Source organism: Branchiostoma belcheri, unplaced genomic scaffold (genome assembly GCF_001625305.1).
Source record: "Branchiostoma belcheri isolate BF01 breed outbred unplaced genomic scaffold, Haploidv18h27 scaffold152, whole genome shotgun sequence".
In the NCBI taxonomy this organism is placed as follows: Eukaryota; Metazoa; Chordata; class Leptocardii; order Amphioxiformes; family Branchiostomatidae; genus Branchiostoma; species Branchiostoma belcheri.
This window is the reverse complement of record NW_017802958.1, coordinates 493,928-521,238: the sequence shown is the minus strand read 5'-3', so window position 1 is coordinate 521,238 and position 27,311 is coordinate 493,928. Positions and strand designations below refer to the sequence as shown.

The window sequence follows — 27,311 nt, the reverse complement described above, 5'->3', positions numbered from 1 at the left end:
CGAAATAGAGACTCAGTGCAGGGAGATAATATAGATATTTAATAAACATATTCCATGCACGTCATAAATTCACCCGCAAAGGTGTCTTGTCTGATATTGTATGGAAACAACAGGGTGTTGAACACTGAAGTCCAAAAAATGGCCACAGTTTATTGTTCATAAGATAAAACGAAAAAATCGGTTATAGCAGTGAAATGCAAGATGTGTGAAAAAAAGTCGTTTCGTAAAGAATTTTTTTCAGAAATATGAATTTAGAATTTTAGACGTTAAGCTGTCCCTTCCTTGGGAGGAGTTAAAGTGGACTGATCCAACTTTTTCGTCTGTGAACGTGGGTGGAGGTTTGAAAGCCAGTAGACAATACGTGAATGATGAACCTCGTCGTAATTGAGGTTTGGGAGCAGGTAGACAGATCATGTATGATGAACTTTTCTTTCTACACCCACATACTTCTCATCAACGAAGCAGGCAAGGTGGTCTTGTGATTAGGGTTTTTGACTTAGAATATAAGGGTTAGTAGAGGCACTAGCTTAGAATTACAAGAATACCCCATGCTGCGCCCTTGCTTTGAAAGGCACTTAACACCTATTTCGTCTGTTAGCAGTGAAATTTAAGATGTCTGAAGAAACGTGGTTTCGTAGGAAAACTTTTTTAGAAATGTGACTGTTGAGCTGTCCCTCCCTTGGGAGGAGCTAAAGTAGGCTGATCCAACTTTTTCGTCTGTGGATGTGGGTGGATGTTTGAAAGCTGGCAAGACTATCCATGTATGATGTACCTAGTAGTAATTGAGTTTTGAAAGCTGGTAGACTATACCCTTTCTACAACCACGTACTTCTCATCAACGAATTCGAAGAAGATGGTCTCAAACTTTTTGTTAGGCCCTGCCGTCCTGTGATTTAGAGTCTAAATGTATTGGGCTAGAATTCCCGGGAGACAAGGTTGTTCCCTTGAGAAAGGTTCTTTACACCTATTTTGCTTGTTGACTCAGCTGAAAGTGGGTACCTAGCTTTGGTTAGGGACTCTCTAGCAAATCTGATTTTGATGGGATTGGCTGAAAACCTTTTTTGTGAATAACGATAGCTTTATAATTACGTGAAGTTTTTATTCATATTAAGCCATGCCCATACATGAAAAACTTCAATGACACATTGTTGATAACACAGCCAGTTACCGAAGACATGTCAAAATATCCTTATATATCAATGAAACAATACATATGTACAACAGTAAGAGAAAGATCCCACAGATTATAACGTTACTACATACATTTACCTAACTTCACACAACACACATGTAAATGACAAGTGTTATAAACAATCGTTTATTCCAATCCCTTCTACGTGTCATAAGTGTTCTGGCAATTCTTTCCATTGCCGATGAAGAAGAGTGATAGATGTCACTCGATTGCGAAACATCCGGAATTTGTATTTTGTCCAGTAGTAGAATTTACATTGTCTATGCATGGGTCTATGCACCCTTTGTGTTTTCTTGTTAAAGATTACTCAGAACATATGCCTGGCAATCTACGAGGGTAGTAAGACAGCGTGTAATGTAAATTACGACACTATTACTGAGTGGCTGTTTTCCTCCGGAAAAAGTACAGATCACAACGTACTGTAATACAAGAAATGTTCTGGCTACGTTAATTTTTTTTACCCGTTATATAATAATAATAGTTTATTGACAACAATCCTTGTACATGGCAGCGTTTAAACCGCTGAATTGCGTACACAGTTTTAAAAACAATTAAACAATAAGGTGAGCTAAACAAACAAAGGACATTGACAGACTAGGTACAAACAAATTAAACAAATACTAGCTGTACACAGTTATAAATTAGATAGATCAGAAGTATCCGTAAGTGATTAAAAACAATATTGGTCCGGTACTGGGAGTTTTCAACCTAGGTCTGCTTGTTTATTTAACAAATCAGTGAAATAGGGGATTGGACTCGTTTTGTACCGCTTTGTTTTCGTCAAAGGGATGTCGAGTTGGTTGGCCCCCTTCAGGCATCTGCCATGGATATCTGAGCGGGATGGGGGTAACCAATGTCTGAACGTAGGGGAGTTAAGGAGGGACTTTGCAAACTAACGGCTACATACATGACACAATTTATGTTGCTTCATGAAGCATTCCATTGGACGAGGCCAATCTATTAATCGGAGCTTCGGAGAGAAACTCGTCATGTTTTTTTGACACAGAGGTCCAACAGCGAATTCGTCCCTACGACTGTGACCGGGTCCTCACTGGCGTTTCCTGTAGTCGATACAGCCCCGACAGTCACAGTGTTCCGTGGTCTTGTCACACCAGTTGTGACGCGAGCAGCATGGGTGACTGCTGTCGGGGTTGCATTCAGCCGGGTAGCCATCTTCCGTGAGGAAGCCGGGTCCACACTTGAAGTCACCGCGCCACTTCTTGAAAGCTGTTTGAGAAACAAAAGACGTAAGACATTGACAGATCCCGACATTTAAGCACCGCCGACTACTGATCCAGAATACTAACAATACAGCAATACAGATAAAATACATCGTATCCTTACGTTTTAAACCAGCAAACAGGCCGTCTGAGTTGCCTTGCAGATTCTCGACGCTTGACTCCAGCTTCAGGTGCTCCGACGTCAGTTGACTGACTGACAGCTTTATGCCGGACAGCTTAGCAGCTGTCTTCTCCTCCAACTGGCTGAATGACAGCTTCAGGCCCAACATTGTCACCACTGTATCAAAACAATTCAACATCACATCATATTATAGATTACAAAGAAAATCTACAACTACACAAACGACTCTGTTCCTGCGTTGATGAAGGTTAGACATTAAAGTTAACAATATTCGAACAATTCAAACTCTATTACTGGATAATTAGACATAGCGTTACGGATAGACCTTTCGAGCGTCACTATAAATGAAGCGAACTGATATCCAGTACTTGAGTTTAGTTTGTCTTTGACTCTGTACCTGAAACGTCGCCAAAAAAGATGATGACACTTCAATTCTAGCATACTAAGAAATCAATTTATGGCAGAATCACAGCACTTACCCAGAAAGATAACCACCCCGAGCAGACAGCAGTTCAGCACTGGGGACAGTCTGGAGATGGTCTTCTTCACGGCGCTGGTCCAGACTTGGGACTGACCGGGGTTTCTCATGCCGACCCCTGGGATGTAACCAGTGGCGGCATCAGAAGAGCTTTCTACAGACGATAGATGCGAGGCCAGAGACATTAGATTTGTTGTTACATGCAAAACTCTAACATGCAGATACTGGTACTCTTTTCGTGGTGAGAAAACGCCACACTGGATTTTGTTCTTCTAAGGTGTGCCTGAGGCCAAATTACGTGACATTTCTGTATAGGGTTTTATCGAAATGATAGAGTGTGATACTAGTACATTATAGAATTTTAAAATTGACTGACAACAGTGAAATGTCATTCAATTCTACTATGTATAATCTCTCAGTTGTTTTAGCATGTAAAATATACCCTACCTGTTTGTTCTGGATTTTCTATAGTCAAGTTCACCACCCCCGGTGTTGCCGTATTGTTGTTCGCAACTGAGGCGGTCTTAGTGGCCGCTAACCCCGAGGGGGTGATCGGGCAGGCCTCGCTGTATGTATGTACAACCATAACAACAATTCCCGTCTTCGTTCTCACTCGCACCAAGGTGGTTTGTCTTCGAATGAAAAATATTCCTCGCTGATAGACTGTTTCTATGTTTTCTTTCTGACGCCCACTTTGATTGTCTGAGCGGTGCCTCATCTAAAAACATGATTTAGTTCTTTTCGTCGTCTTTTAAGTTCACAAATGTCAGTCATATTTTTGTTTTAACCATTTTTACCTCCATGAAAATGGAGGTATTGTTTTGGGCGCGTCTGTGTGTCTGTCTGTATGTGTGTGTGCTCGTGTTTCCGCACATTTGTAGTCAGCATAACTTCATAATGCCTCTATGGATTGTGATGATATTTGGTATGCTGGAAGTCTTCGGAAGACGAAGGTCAAGGTCAAATATGGGTCTCCTGGTGGATGACCTTGGTACTGCAGCAAAACTTCCGGTTTTTGTATCTTTTGTCCTGAACATACTATGGACTTTAATTTTTGGTGACAGATAGCTTTTCCTGTCAGGAATAATAGTATAAATGGTGTGAGATTGGTCCCCCTAGCAGCTTGTTCTGGAACTGCAGGGGACTTTCGGGCGAATAAGTCCAGTTTGGAACAACGTATTTTCATCATTTTGGGTAGGTAGGTAATTTGCATAATTAATGAGGAAATTCTATAATTACAGTGTTTTACATTATAGTACTTTCATACATGTAATGTATGTAACCTATGGTAGATGGAACATCAACAGATACTAATTATGCAAAATGATGACCTAATTTGCATAATTAATGCGAAAATTCTATGATTTCTTAATGGTGAATGATGGGAATGCCATACTTGGGACATCTGTAAGTTAATCAAAAGTTAACATCACGATGCATTTATTATGTTAATGCAGAGGTCATTTGCATAATTAAAGAAGAAATTTACATTTACATATTTACAAGCCCATATTTCATGGAGGTATGAGATCTCGGAACTCTTGTTAATGCTTTTATTGGCCCTCAAGTTGTAACGATTAGAAAAGAAGTCTACACTGGTAAAAGTGTTTCTGACTGACATGTAATGTTTACAGTGTAAGAAATTGCTTTTTGTTTGTTATTAACTTGTTAAACCATTATGATGAGGCAACAAAGTAATATTAGATATACAATTATACTTTGTGACTGGAACATGCATGTATGATGCAACAGCTAGGCTTTCACTTTGTTCTGTTAATGTAAACATCTGAAAAAAATTTACATATTACTGTTTGTTTGACTTTGTAGAGAAGGACTGATCTAAGTTGAAACTAGTACTGTCCTGTTTATGTATATAAAAGGCACATTTTTTTTAGTACGAAAAACATCATAGCTTTTATACAAAGCTACCCGGGTTACCCTGTTTATCCTTAGTGTAATCGGAACTTATACGCTTCGACAAAAACAGGTTGGTGGCGATGTTGCAAAGTTCAACCTTGTTCATGTTTTCCCGGGATATTGCGGTGGACCTTCTGGTTCACTTACAGTCCCGCCGCCCTTCTGGCTACCACAATCATCGCCAGCCAATTTCTGGCCTTGCGGCTCCCTTCCCATATTAATGTCGCCTGGTTCGTGCCTGGAACTGGCAACAGGATGGGGGTAAGTTGTGCCAGCACTGGGTGGATCGGGGGTGTCTGCGGGCGGGCGGACTGTCCGGTCTCCGAGTCGGCGCTGGGACGTGAAGCCTGCTTCTGACCGGTCTCGGTTTTGGGGCGTGGGGGATCATCGACCTTCTTCTGTCGGGGTGAGATGTTGCCTTTCACCTGCCTGGCCTCGGTGGTGGGGCGATCACTCTGACCCGCTGTACCGGTGTTCTTCGGCTGTTGCTCAGGGAGAGTGGCCTTGGGGGCGTCTGCCTTCGCTGCGGTCTCTGTCTTGGGCTGAGGCTTCTTCTTTGCCGGGGTCTGTAGCAAAAACCCGGACTTCATGCCGCCGAATGTTCCCTTCGGTTGCCGTTGTTGGCCGTACCGGGAGCCCGCACAGAGGCGCTGGGTTTGTCGGGCTCTGCAAGTTTGTTCTTCGGCGTGTCCGCATTGTCGGTAGGCCCGTTCAAGTCACTACGCCGGGCTTTCTTCTTGACAGCCTCCTGAAGAGGCACATTGGGCGGGTCCACGAATGGAGGAATCTTAACTTCACATCTCTCGACTCCGATGGCGGCGTTCAACGCTGTGGTGGAGAAAAAAGAACCTTGTCAGAAACGGTCATACTTGTAGATCGAATCTTAGAACGTTGCCGAATCCGGTTCTGTTGTTCGAACGCGGCGGACAGAAACTGCTCTGAAGTAAACTGAAGTAAACTTGCTCTCACCATTGCCGATGGAGCCCAAAATCCTGGCGGCGAGGCCGAACAGAAAGATAGTAGACACTATAATGAAGCTGAACATGGCGTCAATACGCACACAGCTGCAGGAACTCTGGAATCACGCAGAAATCAAGACGGGCGAAAAAAAAACACGTCCAATTCTCTTTCAGGGACTTCCAGAACTGAAGTACATTTGTGACGTCACAGAAAAAGTATCAAAGGACGTGGCCTCACTGTGACGTTAAAATGATATGTACTTAAAATGACGTCACGGGACATAATAAACTTGTCTATGACGTAATTGCTGTTTGATAGACGCAGTGATAGATATTGAAATGTTTAACAAGAGTTCTACGATGTCATGCCTTCACCATTCCAACCGACGAAATTATACATTTTTCTCATTGATTATGGGATTAAGATCCTCATTTCATTTCCATCATGGATTATATCAGTTGGTCATATTCTACAGCGTTGAACGGCCTTATCTTAACAGAGAATGTTATTCTAGCACGTCCTCATAAATTATGCAAATGAGGGTATGATTTGACTATTTTATGTTTATTGATACTATCATGAAAGTTCATCTGTGTTGGTAGTTACCTGTTTAAAGTTAAAAGTTTTGGTCCAACACAAAAAATTATTTCACCTAGCCCTTTCGACCAGTCACTCAGACTGACCCAGTGAGGCTTCTTTGAAGTATGACGTCAACACTGGGTCAAAGGTATCTGGTAGACGATGTCGGTCCCCGTCGCAGTTAAGTGAATTGTTTATTGATGTTCACCTTTACCTAACCCTTAGCATCCCTAAATCATGAGATATCAAAACGGGAATTTCTCCTGTAGTACCTAGGAAAGCCACCAGGGGGCCCAAAGTCTAATCATTTCTAGCTCTCATCAAGACCTACCCACTTACCAAGTTTCATGACTAGGCCCATCTATCAATTGACAACTGAACCAGTCTGTAGTAAAAGGGACAAGAGACACTGTACTATGGGGATAAACAGGCTACGCTCGGCACGGCAATACTCGGTGTCTGTCTCCGTTTCTGTCGAGAATTCCACTCTTTGTCCGACTGCTCTACAGCAGACTTCATGTAAATGAACCTCTTATAATCATGGAGAAAAATGTATAATTAGTCGGTTTGAACTGTTATTACATGATTTGGCGAAGGTATTAGATCGTGGAACTCTTGTTATAAGTTCTGAGATAAAACTGCCTAATTAGGTTCAAGCTGCCAAACGTCATATTTTGCCGAGCTTGTTAAAGCCAACTAGGACCATGGATTTCATTTGAACTAACCCGCCCAAACCGAGTTCGTCTCACCCCTGGTTGACCTTTTTTGACGTCAACAGGTATGTGACAGCCATGATCCCGTAGAAGTGGTCACGATCGCTGGTATTCATTCTTTTAGTGGATTCACGCCTTCTTACCTTCAATTTTAGAGCTACCGGGTCCTACTGGTCTGATCTTCAACCAACATAAATAGGTAAGCTGTACCAAGGAGCTTTTTTTATTAAAGCTCCATGGCTGTACATTTATTATTTGTTGAATACAACTGTCATAGTCACTGCACTGTGGTAATAACAAAGGTAGCTTAATAGTTAAATGTATACGTAAGTGCTTTCAGTTTCATACCTTCACCTTGAATCCACATGGATGCTTGTACCAAACCCTTTCTTCAGTACAGTATCAGATGTGTCAGATGTTTAGAACTATCTAATACTGTAGAGACGGGTTGGGAAAACGTATGTCTGGGGAGTTAGTAAAAACAAAATCGGTGGTGGATGACTCAACTTTTCCCCCGCCCAGCTCAACATGGCGCCCGATGGGAATATGCCTGTATGTACGTAGGTTTTGGCACGCCAGGGGTTGACTAGTAGCGCCCCACCACCCTGAACAATGCTGAAGATCCCTAAACGCCGTGCAAAACCAAAGCACCTTGAACCCCGTGAGTCGGACAGGGAAGAACCGGTACCAGCCCCCAAACCTCAATAGACTGGGCGAAACGTATTTCAAGAGTAAATTGTACTATAGAGGTGCACATACTTCCGTGTTGAGGCAGAAAGACCGTGGCAAAAAAGGCCCTGGGGGCAAGACTCGTTAGCTAGGCGGCGGGCAGAGAGTTTACACTCGGGCGTTGGTCAGCCCGTCCCCGGCACATGCCCTCCCCGCACTCCGCTCTGCCCCAGATGCGAAACCCTCTAGGCCGCGCAGTGATAGTTTTGCCCAAATATCTCTAAACCTTTTATCAATACATTTTTTTATGTGCCCAATTTTACTATACAAAGCTATTTTCTTCACAGACGGTTGGATCCGACCATGGCTGACGCCATATTAAGGGCAGTGTTTCCGGGAGACGCCGACTTGTCGCCAGGCCCCAGCATCCAAATTGGTACAAAAAAACGTTACATTGTACTTGAAACAACAGTTATGCAAAGCAATTGAACAGTACTTTGTGCGGGATCATCACCAGAAATTTACCAATAGTTATAGCATTTGTAACTGACTTATCAATCGATTATCCATTGGTTCCAAGTGCACAACCCAACATATTTGTTTATTTGTTTATTAGAATTCACCACAAGTACAAAGTCATACAAGTGGAAGGGAGGACAAAATAGGTGTATTGACACCTTTACAAGTTGTCCTCCCAAACACAACAACATAAGAACATATTGCTCTATAATAATAATGATACTATGATAATGATAATAATAATAATAATGTAAGTAACAGCTACTTTTTTACATCCAGGTTTATGTAAAGCAGGATTGTGTGCACAGACCTAACGAGTACCAGTATTTTCACAGGTTTTGTAGCAAGCCCAGGACATGACAGACGTCGGCGGCAGTCGGGTTCAATGTCAGATTTTTCAGGATCTCAAGACACTAGCTTCGATCGTTCCCTACCGAGCACGCAATTGACGTTTTTCTCCCAAAGAGGTAAATAGCAGTTTTGATACTGAGTTAAAACAAGCTAGTCTTAATATATTAGTTGCAAATAACTGCAAGCATGTGCAAGCAATGTATTGATAAGAGCAAGTGCTGACTGTGTCGTAACCTGAATACAACAGTGATATTCTGATAAAAATCTGCAAAACCTACATCTAATCAATGATTTTGTTTCCTAGCTCTTCAAGCTCAAGGCCCCATGACAGACAAACACCGTGACATCATTAAAAAGCGCACCCCAGCTTTGGCGAGAGACATGAAGCCGAAATACGTCGTACCGTTTCTTATCCAATCAAACATACTGAGCCAAGACATGGCTGACGAGATTCTGGGTAACCATACAAGGTATAGCCAAATATTTTGGAATCAATGAATGAATTGTGTTGCATGTGTTTTAAAGAAAAGACAATTTCAAACGTTAAACATGACATAGTAATATTAGACTAATACATAAAACCCAAAACAGAGTTTCTACATTTCCTCGTCCAGGTACGAGTCCAGCATTTTGCTTCTTGAAAACATCCAGGGAATGGGAGATAGAGCTTTCTACGCCCTAGGGGAAGCACTGCGTACAGCGTGTCATCAAGAGCATCTGGCAGGGATGTTGGAACAAGAAGACCGTCTGATCGAGGACTTTGAAGAGGTAGTTTTATAATTGTTTCGTGGGGAAGAATCTTTTTGTGAAAAGAAGAGTTTAGGATCTATTTACAATGAATGATTTCCTCTAATTTAGGATCTATTTACAATGAATGATTTCCTCAGATGATGATTGCATAATTTTGACTTGTTGACTATTGGAAGAGTGCGCATGCAATGCACTATTTTCTTAATACATGTATATTGAATTCATGAACTGACGGTGTGGTTTAAGGGAGATAATATGAAGAATGTGAAGAGTGTGTCTGTGAACACAATAACTCGGGAAGACTTGCCAGCATTTAACACAATTAATTCAAATCAGGACCTCAATTGCATAAAGTAAGATGACATGTTACAATGACCTTCTTTGTACTAGGACTGTAACTAGGTTGAGGATAGGATAAACTAATTTGATTCATGCAAATGAGGATCTTATTTGCATAATCACGGAGGAAAATGTATAATTTGTCCGTCGTAAAAATTATTTGGCGAAGGTCTGAGATCTTGGAACTCTAGTTTTAGACTATGACCATGAGATCATGAGGTGACTATTCATCTTGATTTCTTATAGGCGGGAGATTTTGGCGACAGGACAAGGGTGAGTTTCTTTTTTTAAAGAACAAGTCACATTGAGTGACACATTTACAACGCACTGTAGACTCATGTGGTCATTTCTTCTCTCTTTTTTAAATCGCTACATACATATTGGCCCAGGTACATTACTAAGATACGGAGTCGGGGCATGACATAAGTAGATTGAATGACGGCACGCCGCCAAGGATGAGTTTTCTTTTTCCCTTGCCAGGTTCGAAAGTGACAGAGAGGGCGTACTAAAACTAATGAAATACGGCCTCGATGTCAACTTTCACGAACCAATGATATCCATACCCAATAATGATCTCTGGTATTTCCCAAAGAGCATTGAAAAAAATTATGTTTCTACGATGCGATACTACTTCTACTACTATTCTTCTGGCACAGTTCCTGAACAATGTCTACAGAAATTGTTGCGTAGCTGAAATTATTATACAAATTATGTTTCTTGCCCAGTTTCAGGTGTGAAGGTACCCCAACATTTTTGGCTCTATGGAATGAAATGGCAGAGTAATTCTCACAAAAGAATGCGGACCATCCGTGTTTCATACCCGTATTCCAGAGAGGTTGACCTGTCATTTCTTTATTCTGTTGTTCTGTTCAGGAACTGTGCAATAACAATTTAAGTAGTTGAAGTATCATCGCGTAGTTCTGGTGACACGAGTGGCAATTTCTTCCTTATCTTATTCAATAGGAACAAGAACGCACCTATCACATGGTGATCTTGGGTAAGACGGGCAACGGAAAGAGTGCCACTGGTAACACTATCATCGGGCACAACTACTTTACCACCTCCTACGACTGTGTGTCTTGCACGTCAAAGTGTGAGTTAGGTACAGGTGCCAGGAGGTATGACAAATTTGTAGTTGTTGATACCCCTGGTGTGATGGACACTGAACGACCAAATGATGAGGCTATGACTGAAGTAGCTAGGTGTCTTGGTATGGTAGCGGACGGAATCCATGCGATTCTCATTGTCTTTCCTTTTGGCTTTAAGTATACAGATGAGGAGGAGAGAGCCATAAAATCGCTTGAGACGATGTTTGGTAGCAAGCTGTTTGACTACACCATACTTCTTTTCACACACGGTGACGTGTTTGAAAAGAAAGCAGCCCCAAGGGGTGACACATTCCCTTCGTACCTAGGGAGGCAAAGTGACAAGTTCAAAGAATTGATTCGGAAAGTAAACGGCCGTTGCGTTCTGTTTGACAATGAGACAAACGATGAGATGAAGAAACTGTCACAAGTCACCGAGCTTGTTGAAATGATTGATAAGATGCTTATCACCCAAAATCTCGAGCCATACACAAACGAGTTGATGAAGCCATTGGCCAGAAAGTCCAAAAAGATGGCGAGAGAAATAATCTCCACTGTGCAGGCAAATGACGATGAGGCAAGCGCACAGGCTGAGATGACAGGTATCCCATCTCAGGAGGGCGAGTCAGCTTTCCGAACAGTTCTTGACGAGATCGGCAGGTCATTTGGTGTTGAGCAGGTTCTGCCTGATGATGTAATGGATGGCATAGAATATGCCAATAGCCACAAACAACCTCTTTCCTCTTATTTGAGAAAGCGTATAAAGGAATCAATTGTCGATAAGAGACGGGAGGTACTTGGTACTGGCAACATTGCCGAGGTGGAAGATATCAGAGAGGGTTTGAGAGAAAGGTCTAAAGGATTCTGTTTTCCTGCATTGTCTACCGTGATGGCTCCAAACGGTGAACATATCACTATGGAATGTTTGCAAGTTGGGACAAGTGTTGTAGTTCCCTCACAGAAGGTTACTAAGCCCTCAGTTGATGAAGTGTTTTTGTTTGGTCATGCGAATCCACAGACATGTGCCTCTTTCCTCTCTATCCAAACGGAGTCGGGCAAATGTATTGATATATCGGAGGGCCACTTTATGTACATCTTAGATCCTAAGGGTATGTGCCCTGTACTGACTCCTGCAAAGGATGTCAGGGTAGGAGACTCCGTCTACGTGGTCGTAAACGCCAGTCTGCCGACCGTGCTTGACAAAGTGGTAAAGGTGGAGCAGGTGCTCCGCCGGGGGCTGTACTGTCCCCACACGTTGTCAGGTACGCTGGTTGTGAACGGGGTGTGCGTGTCCACCTACACGGAAATGTTGCCTCCGTACTTAGCCCATCCTCTACTTCTGCCTGTCAGGTGTTTGTACAGGATGGTACCGGGTGTATCGAAGGTCTTGAACATCATGGATACGAAGCAAGGCATTCCGATATGGCTCAACTGGCTTCGTCAAGTCTATGAAAGGTTTACCATTTAAATCATCTCTTAGTATTTCCACCGTGAAATTGAATGTTTCCTAGTTTCAGTAATTTCGAAATCATAAATAAATTACCCACGTCAGAAAAATGTTAAATTACCCTCCTTTGGTGACCAAGACTTCACCGTGGTTTCGACCCCGTTTTCCCTAACGCACATGTTTTCCTCTCTTACGAAATAAATCTCATTAAACTTGCTAAATCACAACCCGCATAACAACTGTACGTAACTAAGTATAACAATTCCTCGGCATGATTATCGCTATGGACGTCATTGAAACCAAAACGATTCGCATCAACTGGACCCCAATAGCTTTATACCGAATATCCGAGGAGTGTGAGGAGGACTAAAATGATAGTTGGAGGTAGGGTATATAGTAGTTAGTCGTTTTACGATGGTGGAATTTTATTTGTTTATTTGTTTATTTGAATTTTTCACAAAGTGAAAGGGAGGGCAAAACAGGTGCTTACGCACCTTTACAAGTTGCCCTCCCTTACAAAAAACAATGAATGTGTAAACACACATGAACAACAACAACATTACACAGTCAAATACATAATCAATTGCAGCAATATGTAGAAATAAGCAATAAATATAACAATATGATATGTTAAGCATTAAACAATTTTACCTAATAATAGGTGGGAATACATCATGTTGATATAGGAACTTAGTAGGGTCTAGAGGCAATGCAAGAACTGCACCCACAAGAAGTGGTCCAAGTACATGGCAGGTCAAGACTGTAATGTGTGTTAAATCTGTTGTAGGTGGCCTTGAGGAGTTTGTGTTTAAATGATGTAATATCCGACGAAATATATTTATAGCTGACGTAAGACCTGGAACGGTACCGGTTCTGGTTGTGTATGCTTGTTTTAATTACTCTCATCTGACGATGTTATGTATGTTACGGTCTTGCTGGTGTACATAATCCAGATAACGGCTTTTAACATTCAGCTGACGATGCTGTATTGTTTTAACAACCTCGGGCACGAATTTGCAATAAAACATATATTAAAATATATGTAAAACAATAAAACATACATAAAAACAGACAATTAGTACACACAGAGCTACTGATAACTACTAAGAAACTACTAGTAGAAACTACTTTGCTGGTGTACAGTCATCCAACTCAGCAACTGACGATTTTGTTAACATTCATTTGACGGTGTTTTGTTTGATGCTGTTCGGATGATTAGTGCAACAGTCAGTTTCTAAATATGCTATTCACATTGTCGATATGATACATGATATGATACATTGTGATAAAATTGCCGTAGGTATGAAATCTTAGATTTCTTTTTGTTGACTTTCAAGTTGTATCAATTAGAAAAGAAAACTACACCGGTTAAAGTATTTCTGACTGATATGTAATGATACTAGTGTTAGAAATTGCTTTCATCACTTGGTGTTAACGATAAGAATAAAATATTATTATAACACTTGAATTCTTTTACTGCAGAGGGAATGATTTGTTCTGATTTGAACTATTCTCATGACAATTTTTGTGATCAATGATTTGTTGTGATTTGAATTATTGTTATGATTATTGTTATGATCAATGCTTTGTTTTGATTTGAATTATTCTGTAATGGTTGGTTCAGTGAATGTATGTATATATGAATAAAAGAAACTCCAGAGGGAACTTGTGTGACTTGTAGATATGTGTTAAAATCCCATGTTTTTGTCAATTTGGTTCTTATACTGAACCTGTCTGAAATGGAAAATAAGTTTTAGGTCAACATTATTATTATCTGGGTATATAATAGAATACATGGAGCATGTGTGCTAAATAAAAAGTTTGATACTATGCTTTCGTTTGTAATTGATTTGTTAAACCATTATTATGAGGCAGCAAAGTAATATTGGATATACGATTATACCTTGGGTCCAAGACTAAATTAATGATATATATACCTGTACATGTATCTAAATTTTTGCAGTATCTTATATAATAGTATATTGTACAGCACATGTATTCCAATCATCATATCATTCATGAACATTGCCATCTTCCAAGCCTCTTCAATGTATGAAGACATTAATATTTTTTAGGCACTGTAGCATTCAGGAACTGAACATTGAATTTTCGTTCTTTTCGAAAAAAAGGTTTTCAACCAAAGAGTAAAGGTTACGAAGCAGCTGCAAAATCAGAAATATGTGCCATAGATTAAAAACAACATTGAAAAAAACTATATTGGAAAATGATACTATTGTCATGGAATGCCAAAATCAATCATCCAAACTCCGTGATTCTAACATGTCCAGATCACGAGATATCAAAACCGAGAGTTCTGCTGCAGTACATAGAAAAGCTGCCAGGAGGCCCAAAATCTAATAATTGTGAGCACTTATCAACATCTATCTACCTACCAAGTTTCATAACAATCCATCTAAAGCTTCTTGAGTTATCGTGCTAAACCACCTACAAACAAACTCTATGGAAAACATAACGTTAACCTTGGCGAATATATGCCACCTTGTCAGAATTTTGCGTTGGATTTGATTTGTCCATTCCATTTATTCTATATCAATGGAAGGCAAAGGAGATCCAAATATAAGATAAGCTAGATATGCATTCGTTCAGAGTACTAGTACCTTCCCAGTAAAATTTTCTATGAAAGGTATCACCAGTTAGTTATTGAAATATTCATGAATTTATCCCAAGCCTTTTCTGCGCTTACGAGTAACATTCTAGCGTGTCATTTGTAGTACATAGGACGTTAAGTGTTAGATTAGAAAAGACATGGACCTTGTCAAATCAGGAACATTGAAACTTTATTAAAACCTTGCTGTGACAATATAAATCAAGGGTGGATATACATGACTTTGTGCAACGACCGTATTTACTGGTCACAATGTTTAAAAAAACCCGAAAGCATTAAGTAAAATTAAAAATGGACAAGAGTCAGCCACATACTAGTATAGCAGTCTACGTGTATAAACGAGAAATTGTGTTTATAAACCTCATGCACGGTACATATGAAGCAACAGGGTATCACTTTATTCTGTTAATTTTAACATCTGAAAAAAATGTCGAGAAGGACTAGTCTGAGATGAAACGCACTGTCCTGTCTATGTCAATGGCACTAAAAAGAGAACTTTTTTTTTTTGCTTTTTTTTTTCAACAAACATCTTAGCTGTTAAAACAAAGCTAAGATACCCGGGCTACCTTGTTTTATAGATAGCGTAATCGGAACTTATACGCTTCGACAAAAACAGGTTGATGACGATGCTATTTCCACATCTTTTCCTGTTGTTGCGGTGGAACTTCTGCTTCACTTACAGTCCGGCCGCCCTTCTGGCTGCCACAATCATCGCCAGCCAATTTCGGGCCTTGCGGGTCCCGTCCCAGATTAATGTCGCCTGGTTCGTGCCTGGAACTGGTAACAGGATGGGGGTAAGTTGTGCCAGCACTGGGTGGATCGGGGGCGTCTGTGGGCGGGCGGACTGTCCGGTCTCCGAGTCGGCGCTGGGACGTGAAGCCTGCTTCTGACCGGTCTCGGTTTTGGGGCGTGGGGGATCATCGACCTTCTTCTGTCGGGGTGAGATGTTGCCTTTCACCTGCCTGGCCTCGGCGGTGGGCCGATCCTTCTGACCCGCGGTACCAGTGTTCTTCGGCTGTTGCTCAGGGAGAGCGGCCTTGGGGGCGTCTGCCTTCGGTGCGGTCTCCGTCTTGGGCTGAGGCTTCTTCTTTGCCGGGGTCTGTAGCAAAAACCCGGACTTCATGCCGCCGAATGTTCCCTTCGGTTTGCCGGTGTTGGCCGTACTGGGAGCCCGCACAGAGGCGCTGGGTTTGTCGGGCTCTGCAGGTTTGTTCTTCGGCGTGTCCGCATGGTTGGTAGGCCCGTTCAAGTCACTACGCCGGGCTTTCTTCTTCACATCTTCAACTTCACTACTCTCGACTCCGATGGCGGCGTTCAACGCTGTGGTGGAGAAAAAAGAACCTTGTCAGAAACGGTCATACTTGTAGATCGAATCTTAGAACGTTGCCGAGTCTAGTTCTGTTGTTCGAGCGCGGCGGACAGAAACTGCTCTGAAGTAAACTGAAGTAAACTTGCTCTCACCATTGCCGATGGAGCCCAAAATCCTGGCGGCGAGGCCGAACAGGAAAATAGTAGACACTATGATGAAGCTGAACATGGCGTCAATACCCACACAGCTGCAGTAACTCTGGAATAACGCAGAAATCAAGACGGTCGAAGAAAACACACGTCCACTTCGCTTTCAGGGACTTCCAGAACTGAAGTACATTTGTGACGTCACAGAACAAGTATCAAAGGACGTGACCTCACTGTGACGTTAAAATGACATGTACTTAAAATGACGTCACGGGATATAATAAACGTGTCTATGACGTAATTGCTGTATGATAGACGCAGTAATAAATATTATTGAAATGTTCAACAAGAGTTCTACGACTTCATATACCTTCGCCAATGATTACACTGGCCAGGTGGTCCTTGTATATACAGTACTTTTCAAAATATACTTCGCATTTTCACGTATGCAAGTTGTTGTTTTTGTCCGTCAAACTTGGGCGTATCTTCAGTCTTGAGTAATTTGTTGTGGAATCTTTGACGGGCAAATTATGCCTGTCAACGACTATCACTGGTAAACTGGTACATTTTCTTAATTTTTATACAGCGTTTGAAATAGCCTAAAAACAACATACGTGTATTAGGAGTCAGTCTTTTTTTTTTCAAATCACCAATATAACGTTAACTAAACCAGCCTACGGGACAAAACAAGCAAACGTTTCCTATCAGCGACATCGTATTTTGCCTCACAAATATCAGCACGGTATGCGATAGGATTCAGTTTCAACTTTGTTAATCAGCTGATACGAATAAAATTATTTGTAGAAAATTGAGCACTCAAATCAAGCTCCTGAGGTCTTTGTGGTTTTACAAACACTTGCAAGGCTTTTGATGCAGTCTGACACGCAGGTAGTCTTACGTTACGTCACACAGATCCTCTTTTCTCATCAAATAAAACTGAACCATTACCTCACCTGGTAAAATATACCAGATTATAGAAGACATTACCAATGTATATTGATGCATGGCGATTTTTAACAGTGTGGGCATCCGTGGTATAAACATTAGTAACCAGTGTGTCGTTTGGACGCTCAGAAAAAAAAATAATTCAATATATGGAATGCTTTCATCTAAATCTTATCTGTAACATCTGTAACACCTCTACCCTTTTTCTGAAGAAACTACTATTTCTTTTTTATTCTAGGAAATGCCAATAGACTGGTTTATTGTTGTTGAACAGATAAACCCCAAGACCCACTGGCAGCCTATAGATGCATTAGGCTGAATTGTTGGGCCTGGTTACAAAATAGAATTACAAATGCAACACACAGCTGTTTACACACATAGGGATAAAATGTAACACATAGGGATAAAACATACTGTGCAGTGGATATAATATTATTAAACAGGTTTCAGGAGCATTCTTCAACTATAAGAATACATGGTAATCAGCCTGTAAAAACGATGCATGTTTGGCTTTAAGGCCCTGGTAGACCTTGTTGACTACAAATACTGGAATATATATCCACCTATTCTGTCTCATGATGTATAATGCATAATGTAATCAATGTTATTTTTATTGATGTGTATGTTTGGGATGAGCGCTGGTGATGTCACCTGCACTGTTCTCTCTCCTTTTCTACTAGCTACTTGTCATGTGGAAAATGTTAATGAATGACATTTAGTGTACATTTTGCCCCACTGGGCTAATCACAGGTCACATGTTTACCAAAGTATATAAATGCAAATATAAACGTCTAGAATACACAAGTACTTTCGACTTCCTCTCGCTTCTTGGTAATCGCATAAATGTAGTTGACTGACATGATTAGTTAGAGCTGTAATAAACAATAAACCTATCCGTATCCAATTCTTCTGTGTAACAACAAACTACAAAAGTCAATAAACCATCAATGGACATTTTTTTGTATATATACATTCCGAAACATGCAATCACTAGACGTGATGACGGCACACTCAAGTTTTTTCAACTTATATTAATGCCGCCACCAACACAGGGACAGTACAATACTCATTTACACCTGAGCGAAGTGAGGAAAGTCGTGTAAAGTGCCTTTCCCAAGGGCACAAGATCGGTGGCATGTCAGGACTCGAACCCGGGGCCTCTGGTTCCGAGTCGAGAATGCTGCCGCTGCGCCACACGACCCCACGATCAATGGACATTCTCATGCATCTTAGCGTATCAAAACTTGCACAACTTGTGATGTATATTAATTCTTACATGTGTAAAATGTAGTGTTCAAACATCTACCTGTCATAACAATGTGACCAATTACAAAACTGACGACATTGTTTGGGTGTATTTTCAACGTGCAATCTTTAACTTGAATGTTGGCAACCTTCTTCTTGACACGTATTTGAAAAAAGACGTCCAAAGAATCATAAACAACATCGTTTTTGGTGTAAAGAAATTAATAGACAAGTGGAGAACAAACTCAAAGCATAGTTCTGAAAGCATTTCAAAGATCTATGGCGCCACCAAACATCAGTAGGCATGGATCAGTTGAGATCAATCTGAAAAGAATAAACATTATAGTTAGTAAACATACCATTTGAAATAACATTTATTAGTCAGGTGCAGCGAAGCTAACATCTAATTTTACCGAATAGAAATTCTATGAAAATGGAAGGATGCAAAATAAAAGTAAAATGACACATATAAAGGACAAATAAAAAACAATGCCAAGGAGAAGGAGAGGGAGAAAGAGTACACAGATATTATCTAATAATTTGGCCTACCTCTGTTAACTTCCAAAGTGTAAAAACACCATTTTACTTCAACTATTGAATCATTGAAGCAGCATCCTCGCTGGCCACACTGTTCTGGAGTGATGCCACCCCAACCGCAATCCACCCGCATGGTAGGTTCGACCAAGCATTCTTTACCTAATAATAAATAAATGATAAAGTAAATAATAACTAGAAAGGCCGACATTTGCTTGGGAGCAAATACAGCATATTTCAGTCCATCTCCCTCCCACGCAAAAGTGGAGTATTCCAAACTTACCCCAGTGCAAAACTGGCAAAGGTTCTCAAAAATAAATGAATTAAATAGTAGCTATATGAGAACAAAGATGCAACAACAAGTACTTTGAATCTCGAAAGCTTTACTAATCTCATTACAGGTATGCAAAAACTAACAATGATGAGATTTGATACATTTTGACGGTCTTAGGCACATAAAATTGAATGTGTGGGTTATTACGCACCACTTAGGTGCAATGTGACCTCAGGTAACCCGCAATGGAACACATGTTCCATGGATGGAACCGGCCATTCTTTAGATAGAACATGGAACGGGTATAGCACTTTTGGCCCTTTTTTTGCTGAAAATAGCCATTAAAGTCCCCCAAATGAGTCATTTGGAAGTGGTGTATGCCAAATATGTGACTGCTATTCTGTAGACACATGTTCAAGGTACCCTTATATCGAATTTCAGATCATTTGGTTGTAAAACCAGGGATCAGGATCCAAAAATCCATTTTTTGGCGAAAAATGCCCCAAAAAACCTTCATAAAAATTTTTCAAAGGCATGTATCAAAAAAATGAAAAAAAAAAACGTACTGGGGGTATTGGCCCACTCTACCTCCATGCCAAATTTCAAGTCATTTGGCTGAATGATGGCGGAGTTGAATCCCTTTGACTGATTGGCAGGAGAAGAAGGAGAAACATGAGAGAACACAATATATTTCATCCATACCATGGTATGGACTGAAATATAATCAAGGATTTTATAAAGTTGATTTTATAAAGGTGCAGGTGGACATGGTGAAACGTAACTAATCTGTGAATCAGGATCTGCATAATTGACGCCAAAATGCTGGAATCGCCCTCTTTCTAAACATAAGACTGTTGTGACGTAACCCATGTTTTTTCGTGGAGAATATAATCAAATGACTTGTTTCGTGCAAATGACGGCCTCAACAATATTCGTCAGTCGTAAAAAGGTGTGACTTGGTACCAAAACTTAGAACAAATGCAGCATGTGATATTCTGATGGTATGGTCTAAAGTGATAGTTATATGTGTTCCGACACAGGTAAAGGACAAGTGTCATCCAGCCTGAAGTTTTGCATCGTTGCCAGCTTACAGCACTAATGGGATTCTCTGTAACATGCATTTCAATGGAGTCCATGAGTTAACATTAATTTGTTATGGTAACTGAAAGGGCAGGGCTTCATCAACTTTAATTTGGCTCTTGCCCCCACTAAGAGGGCACAACGCTGTTGATAGGAGAAGAGTTGACTTGAAAAAAATTGAATTAGCCTTTTTTATGTAGACATTCCTAGCCGCTTGCTCTGGAACTACAGTGGCATTTGTTTCACAACTTTAAGATGATTATCACAACTTTGAGATGATTACTCAGGAACCATGAATACTGGTAGTTTCATGGTGTATAGATATCTCAACTGATGCTTGCGAATTACGCAAACACCGATCTAATTAACATGATTTTGAATCATGGACTTATTTTGTGAGAATATGATAAAATAATACTTCATGCAAGTGAGCATCTTAATCAATGAGAGATATGTATAATTCAGACGTAAACGTTAGCGAAGGTGCGACGATGAATGTTAGACATCCAGGTAAACAATATTCATAGGAAATTCAAATTAAACAATGAAATAATTGATTAATTAAACAAAATCAAGATACAGAAATAATAACTGAAGTGTGTAAACTAGTATAGTTACTATACTTTTGTCATGTATCATAGTTACCTTTGTTTGGGGTAGGCCCTTAAAACACATAGGTTTCTAGCCTACCCCGCATATTCTCTTATTATTATTATTTATGTAACTTTTTTATACGTGCAAATAATAAATAAACAAATAAACAAACAAATACTACAGGATAAATTACGGAGATAATATCTGGACGTTTCGAGTGGCATCCACCACTTTTCTTCAGCGTCACTAATGAACTAACAAAACTCGATAAGGCTCATATATGCCTTATTGAGTTCTGTTAGTTCATTAGTGACGCTGAAGAAGAGTGGTGGATGCCACTCGAAACGTCCGGATATTATGTCCGTAATTTATCCAGTAGTACAGTTTGAATTTCCTATGAGTTAGCGAAGGTGTGAGGTCGTGGAACTGTATTTATCAAAAGGTTATATTTATAAAACTATTTTAAACCTTACCAAATGGTGCGTCACAGAATGGCACATCACAGAACTCCCATCTCTTTCCGGAATCCGTGGTGTAGCACCAAAGGGTATCTTCTCCTTCAGGATTCCGGCAGTAGTTCTGGTCCAGCCCGGATGCAGGGTAGTTGGCAGGCGTCCTTGAGTGACGATGAGGAGTCTGACTGTCCCAGCCTTGACACGTCCTGCCCGTGCGGGTCACAGAGACTGTTCCTCGGTAGAAGTTCCCATCGCCTGTCTTACAGTCTTTGGTTTGGGCTGTACGTAAAATATGACATTACCTGTATGTAAAATAGGACATTACAAAATCTCCTGCCTCAATAAGATAATTGAAGCTTTAGCAAATTATTCACAACATTTGCCTAATTTCCAACATTTGCAGAGACTAAAGAGGTCCAGTGGTGTCATAAATAAAGGCCGGGTACTGACTGTTTTAGATACGATACAACCTTAATAAGACCGTTCCATAAGCCGGTCCCCCTTAGCAACGCCCTAGCAACTCGAACACCTCCGTCAAAATCAGCGCGGGAAGGGCCGTTCCGACTGCCGCCGCCAGAATGTCGGATTTGCAGCCTAATACGGTCGATTTTTCGACAGCGAAAAACTCTCCCAGGAGGCAAAAAAAATGGTTAAGCTATATTTGTTGAAAGGTACATCCGCAGAGTAGAATCATTTTAGGGGGGGGACAGAGAGAGTGAGAGCAAAATGTTTTCGCTCAATACAGACGCGGGATTGGCCGCATAACATCACACGGTAGGTGGACAAGATCGAGTGTGCCCGGTTGCTGACTAACAGCCGATACATGTGTGAAACAGAGTACGTTTATCTGTTTACTGCATGCATCACAGCTGTATACAAGATCGGAAAAAAAAAACGAAATGGGAAATAAAAACTCACGGGGACTCACGAGGGAGGGCGCAACTTATAAAGGGATTTGTGGTACAAGTAGAAAAATAAGCACGCAAACACGGACATAAACAATAATGAAATTTAACAGAACGTCCTTAATCAACTTGAAAGTGCATGCAATGTCACAAGTTCAGTTTCACCGATTATAAAAGGCTGCGATTGCACGGGTAATGTTTGACCAATGAACCAATAAGCCATTGCGCCAGACCCTCAGCATTTGCATGCCTTTTTTGCGACCATCTATAGAAGCCATAATAACCTTAAACCTCACCAGGTGTAGGTGTAGGTGTGGGTGTTGTATTGGGAGAGGTTGGACTGGGTAGGGAAACATCCAGGCTCTTAGGAAGACCCTTCGCCGCCATGTTGTTCAGAGTACGAGTAGTTCGGCTCACGTTGAAGTTCACCGCATCAATCTTCAATTTCAGCCGTTCAAGTCTGTCTGGAACATTACAGGATGCATAAGCATTGGTTTGCAATCGTATCCCATTCTTAACATAGGACCTGTTTTCTCATATAACGTGTTTTTAGTTGAAGGACTGCAAGCTATATCTAGCACACTTCAGTCGTCCCTCAGTAAGACATCTGGAGCCGCAAAGGAGCCGCCAAACAGTGTCAAAACGATTTCATAGCCTTCTTGTCGAAGACAAATAGCTGGAACAATAAAGAAACGTCTCCAGAAGCTTGCTTTGGTGCTATTTGAAACGCTCCATGTATGAGCTAAGAAGAGAATGCATTGAAATGGCAGTAAATTAAATATCAGAAAAATTTCTTCATGTAGGGTACTTTTTGTTCCTGCCCTGAAGTTACACTAGTTGCCTTTTCCAACACACAAGCAGATTAGCTATAATAGTGTAAGGGTTTGAAAATGACACTTTTTATGCATATTGTAAGAGGCCATCGTCTTTGAAGTTTTTGTGACCAGTATGATAATCTGGTTATGCTAATTCGAGGCTTTGATGATAGGAACATCAAGGACATGTCGTATGGGTGCGAAATATTGTGTTGTTCCCTTGCTAGACGACTGTCTGCATTGCAATATGTGTCCAGTCTGTGGTTTGACAATAAAAGCTGGGTGTTCGGTGGGTTGAGAGAACAGTCTAGAGGACAGTCTGAGACAGAGACAGCTCGCGAGAAGGTTACAGAGAGAGACTGTCCCAGCCCATCGACTCCCGTGCGTGTGTGACGGCAATGCCTGTGTCCTGCGTGTGTTCTTGCTAGCCCTGCAGTTAGTCTCCCGTGCAGCATCCTCAAAGAACCTGGTGAATTCCACCTCGGTTACAATAGTATAAAGGAAGAGTTTGATACTGCTATTTCTACTAGTTGGAATTAAAGATTTGCATCTTAATGCTTACACGTCACGGCGGAGGCATGTAGTCACTTAGCTTACTGTACTGTCAGTACGTTCAGAGTATAAAGTGAAGCACACGGGAATGACAGGGATATGTAGTACTTACTTGTAAGGTGCTGGGCTTGCTGTACTGTCAGTAATGTCAGACCTTCCTTCCCCAGACACAAAACGTAAATCAACAACACCAGGGTCACTCGGAAACAGTTGCTACCACCCATCATCTATAAGCTGGCAAGGACGTACCTGCTGGACTGTAAGTTTTCAGAGAAAAGTTGGCTGCGTAAACCGAACGTTTGATATACTGTGTGCTGTTGGACTTAGTCAAGCTTAGTTCACACACTCTATGGTTAAAGTTGTTAGCTTTGAAAGTCATCTATCGACTGCTAAAAGTGCCTAGGAAAAGCTAAGCTAGAAGATCTCATCATATCAGGAGTGGCAAATCCAGTGACGTGTGCATTGTTCCCTGATTTCGTGCTAAAATGGTACTAAGTCATGATGTCAATCACCAACTTGTTTTTTTTTTCGCTAACGCGTTTCTTAAGCTTGCACTTGAAATTGCATTTGAGAAAGTCTCTTTGTTGAAAACATTTACTCCAATTAGAGGGGATTAGGGGAGCTACTTTTGTAGGTTGTTTCGATAACCTTAAACCCCTATTTAAACAGAAGGATTCTTTATGCGAAGCTAACAAAATTGTAGCCTGTGTTACACAAGCTCTCTCGGCCGGAGGTTAATGACCCCCACCCAAAGAGGGTCGGCAGCCTACAGGGCGGGCGGCCATCAGGAGCGCGGTTTAGTCAGTTTAACAACATTTACGCTTGTTGAAATATTTGTTCCAACACAAAAGTGTAAATGTTGTCACCGAGAAGCTTTCGACCAGTCAGTACGGTCTTTCCTTAATACATTGACCCAACATGTGGATTTTCTAAAGTATGACGTCAGCGCTGGGTAAAAAGATATCTGGTAAAGCATGTCAGCCCCCGTCGCGGTTGATCAGTACACTTCAAACAGATAGCCCTGCAGTTCCAGAGAAAGTCGCCAGGGGGCCCAACCTCACGCCTTCCCCAGCACAAGCGCCACCTACATGTACCATCTAAATTTCGTCACCCTAGCACGTCTAGATCACGAGATATCAAAACCGGAAGTTCAGCTGCAGTACCGTAACAAGCCGCTAGGGGGTCCGAAATCTAATCATTTCCAGGTCTCATCAATACCTACCCACCTACCAAGTATCAAGACAATCCATTGAGCCTTCTCAAGTTATCGTGTCTACAGACGGACACACACACACACACACACACACACACACACACACACACACACACACACACACACACACACACACACACACACATACACACACACATACACGAACGCCTCTGAAAACATAACCTTCTTGGCGAAGGTAATTACGTCACAGACACTTTTATTATGTCCAGTGACGCCATTTCAAGTACATGTCATTTTAACGTCACAGTGAGATCACGTCCTTTGATACTTTTTCTGTGACGTCACAAATGTACTTCAGTTCTGAAAGTCTGAAAGCGAAGTGGACGTGTGTTTTCTTCGACCGTCTTGATTTCTGCGTGATTCCAGAGTTCCTGCAGCTGTGTGCGTATTGACGCCATGTTCAGCTTCATCATAGTGTCTACTATTTTCCTGTTCGGCCTCGCCGCCAGGATTTTGGGCTCCATCGGCAATGGTGAGAGCAAGTTTACTTCAGTTTTACTTCAGAGCAGTTTCTGTCCGCCGCGCTCGAACAGAACTAGACTCGGCAACGTTCTAAGATTCGATCTACAAGTATGACCGTTTCTGACAAGGTTCTTTTTTCTCCACCACAGCGTTGAACGCCGCCATCGGAGTCGAGAGATGTGAAGTTGAGATTCCTCCATTCGTGGAGCCGCCAAGTGTGCCTCTCCAGGAGGCTGTCAAGAAGAAAGCCCGGCGTAGTGACTTGAACGGGCCTACCAACCATGCGGACACGATCGCGAAGAACAAACCTGCAGAGCCCGACAAACCCAGCGCCTCTGTGCGGGCTCCCGGTACGGCCAACACCGGCAAACCGAAGGGAACATTCGGCGGCATGAAGCCCGGGTTTTTGCTACAAAGCCCAAAGAAGAAGTCTCAGCCAAAGACAGAGACCACAGCGAGGGCAGACGCCCCCATGGCCACTCTCCCTGAGCAACAGCCGAAGAACACCGAGGGTCAAAAGGATCGGCCCACCACCGAGGCCAGGCAGGTGAAAGGCAACATCTCACCCCGACAGAAGAAGGTCGATGATCCCCCACGCCCCAAAACCGAGGCCGGTCAGAAGCAGGCTTCACGTCCCAGCGCCAACTCGGAGACCGGACAGTCCGCCCGCCCGCAGACACCCCCGATCCACCCAGTGCTGGCACTACTTACCCCCATCCTGTTACCAGTTCTAGGCACGAACCAGGCGACATTAATCTGGGACGGGAGCCGCAAGGCCAGAAATTGGCTGGCGATGATTGTGGCAGCGAGACGGGCATCTGTACAGGAGGGACTGTAAAGTGAACCAGAAGGTCCACCGCAACATCCCGGGAAAACATGAACAAGGTTGAACTTTGCAACATCTCCATCAACCTGTTTTTGTCGAAGCGTATAAGTTCCGATTACGCTAATGATAAACAGGGTAACCCGGGAATCTTAGTTTTGTTTCTAAAAGCCAAGGTGTTTGTTTTTGGTGCTAGAAAAGAAAACAAAAAAAGCAAAAAAAAAGTTCTTTTTTATGCCTTTGACATAGACAGGACTCACAGTACTGTCTAGTTTCAACTTAGTCCTTCTCTACAAAGTCAAACAGACAATTTTTCCCGGATGTTAACAAAGTGCTGGCCTGTTGCGTCATACATGTACATTTATGTACAAGTCACTTCATGAGGTTTATTAAGACCATCTATCATATATAGACTGTTGTATGTGGCTGACTCTTGTCCATTTTTCATTTCAATTAATGCATTGTGTTTTTTAACCGACCAGTAAATACGCCGTTACAAATGTACAAAACATGTATATCCATTTACCCTTAATTTTTCACACTCACAGCAAGGTTTTAATAAAGTTTCAATGTTCCCTAATTGACCAAGGTCTATTATTTTTATATAAATGTATTTTCTAATCTAGCACTTTACACATCCTGTGTACGACAAATGACACGCTAGAATGTTACTCGTAAGCGAAGAAAAAGGTTGGGTTGAATTTATAAATATTTCAATAACTAAGTGGTGATACTTTTTATAGAAAGTTTTACTTCCAAGGCACTCTGAACAAGTGTTTACCGGCTAGCCTATCTTATCTTTGGATCTCCTTTGCCTTCCTTAATTGTAGAATAAAGGAATAATAAAAAATAATCAGATGAATTAATCAAATTCATTGCAAAATTCTCACAAGGTGGATCGTTACCTTTGCTAAGACGGTTGTGTTTTCCATAGCGTTTGTTTGTGTGTGT

The 27,311-nt window shown here is 41.5% G+C and overlaps 4 protein-coding genes across 4 annotated transcripts; 1 reads left to right on the top strand and 3 right to left on the bottom strand.

The window, feature by feature from the left end:
* Positions 1-2,118: 2,118 nt before the first annotated feature.
* Positions 2,119-3,165, bottom strand: LOC109465540. The gene is made up of 3 exons (XM_019762893.1): positions 3,034-3,165; positions 2,537-2,710; positions 2,119-2,419 (listed from the first exon to the last, which is right to left on the bottom strand). The coding sequence occupies exons 1-3, from the start codon at positions 3,140-3,142 to the stop codon at positions 2,241-2,243; spliced, it is 462 nt and encodes a 153-aa protein (XP_019618452.1). The 5' UTR covers positions 3,143-3,165; the 3' UTR covers positions 2,119-2,240.
* A 2,370-nt stretch (positions 3,166-5,535) lies between these two features.
* On the bottom strand, positions 5,536-6,093 carry LOC109465530. The gene is made up of 2 exons (XM_019762886.1): positions 5,919-6,093; positions 5,536-5,777 (listed from the first exon to the last, which is right to left on the bottom strand). Exons 1-2 carry the CDS (start codon positions 5,992-5,994, stop codon positions 5,536-5,538), a joined length of 318 nt encoding a protein of 105 aa, XP_019618445.1. The 5' UTR covers positions 5,995-6,093.
* Positions 6,094-8,782: 2,689 nt separating this feature from the next.
* On the top strand, positions 8,783-13,197 carry LOC109465529. The gene is made up of 5 exons (XM_019762885.1): positions 8,783-8,856; positions 9,045-9,210; positions 9,355-9,508; positions 10,076-10,102; positions 10,793-13,197. The coding sequence occupies exons 2-5, from the start codon at positions 9,065-9,067 to the stop codon at positions 12,380-12,382; spliced, it is 1,917 nt and encodes a 638-aa protein (XP_019618444.1). The 5' UTR covers positions 8,783-8,856; positions 9,045-9,064; the 3' UTR covers positions 12,383-13,197.
* Positions 13,198-18,594: 5,397 nt separating this feature from the next.
* Positions 18,595-22,861, bottom strand: LOC109465528 (plasminogen-like). Its single transcript, XM_019762884.1, has 4 exons — positions 22,771-22,861; positions 21,588-21,848; positions 19,182-19,328; positions 18,595-18,956 (listed from the first exon to the last, which is right to left on the bottom strand). The coding sequence occupies exons 1-4, from the start codon at positions 22,859-22,861 to the stop codon at positions 18,952-18,954; spliced, it is 504 nt and encodes a 167-aa protein (XP_019618443.1). The 3' UTR covers positions 18,595-18,951.
* Between the last annotated feature and the right edge of the window lie 4,450 nt (positions 22,862-27,311).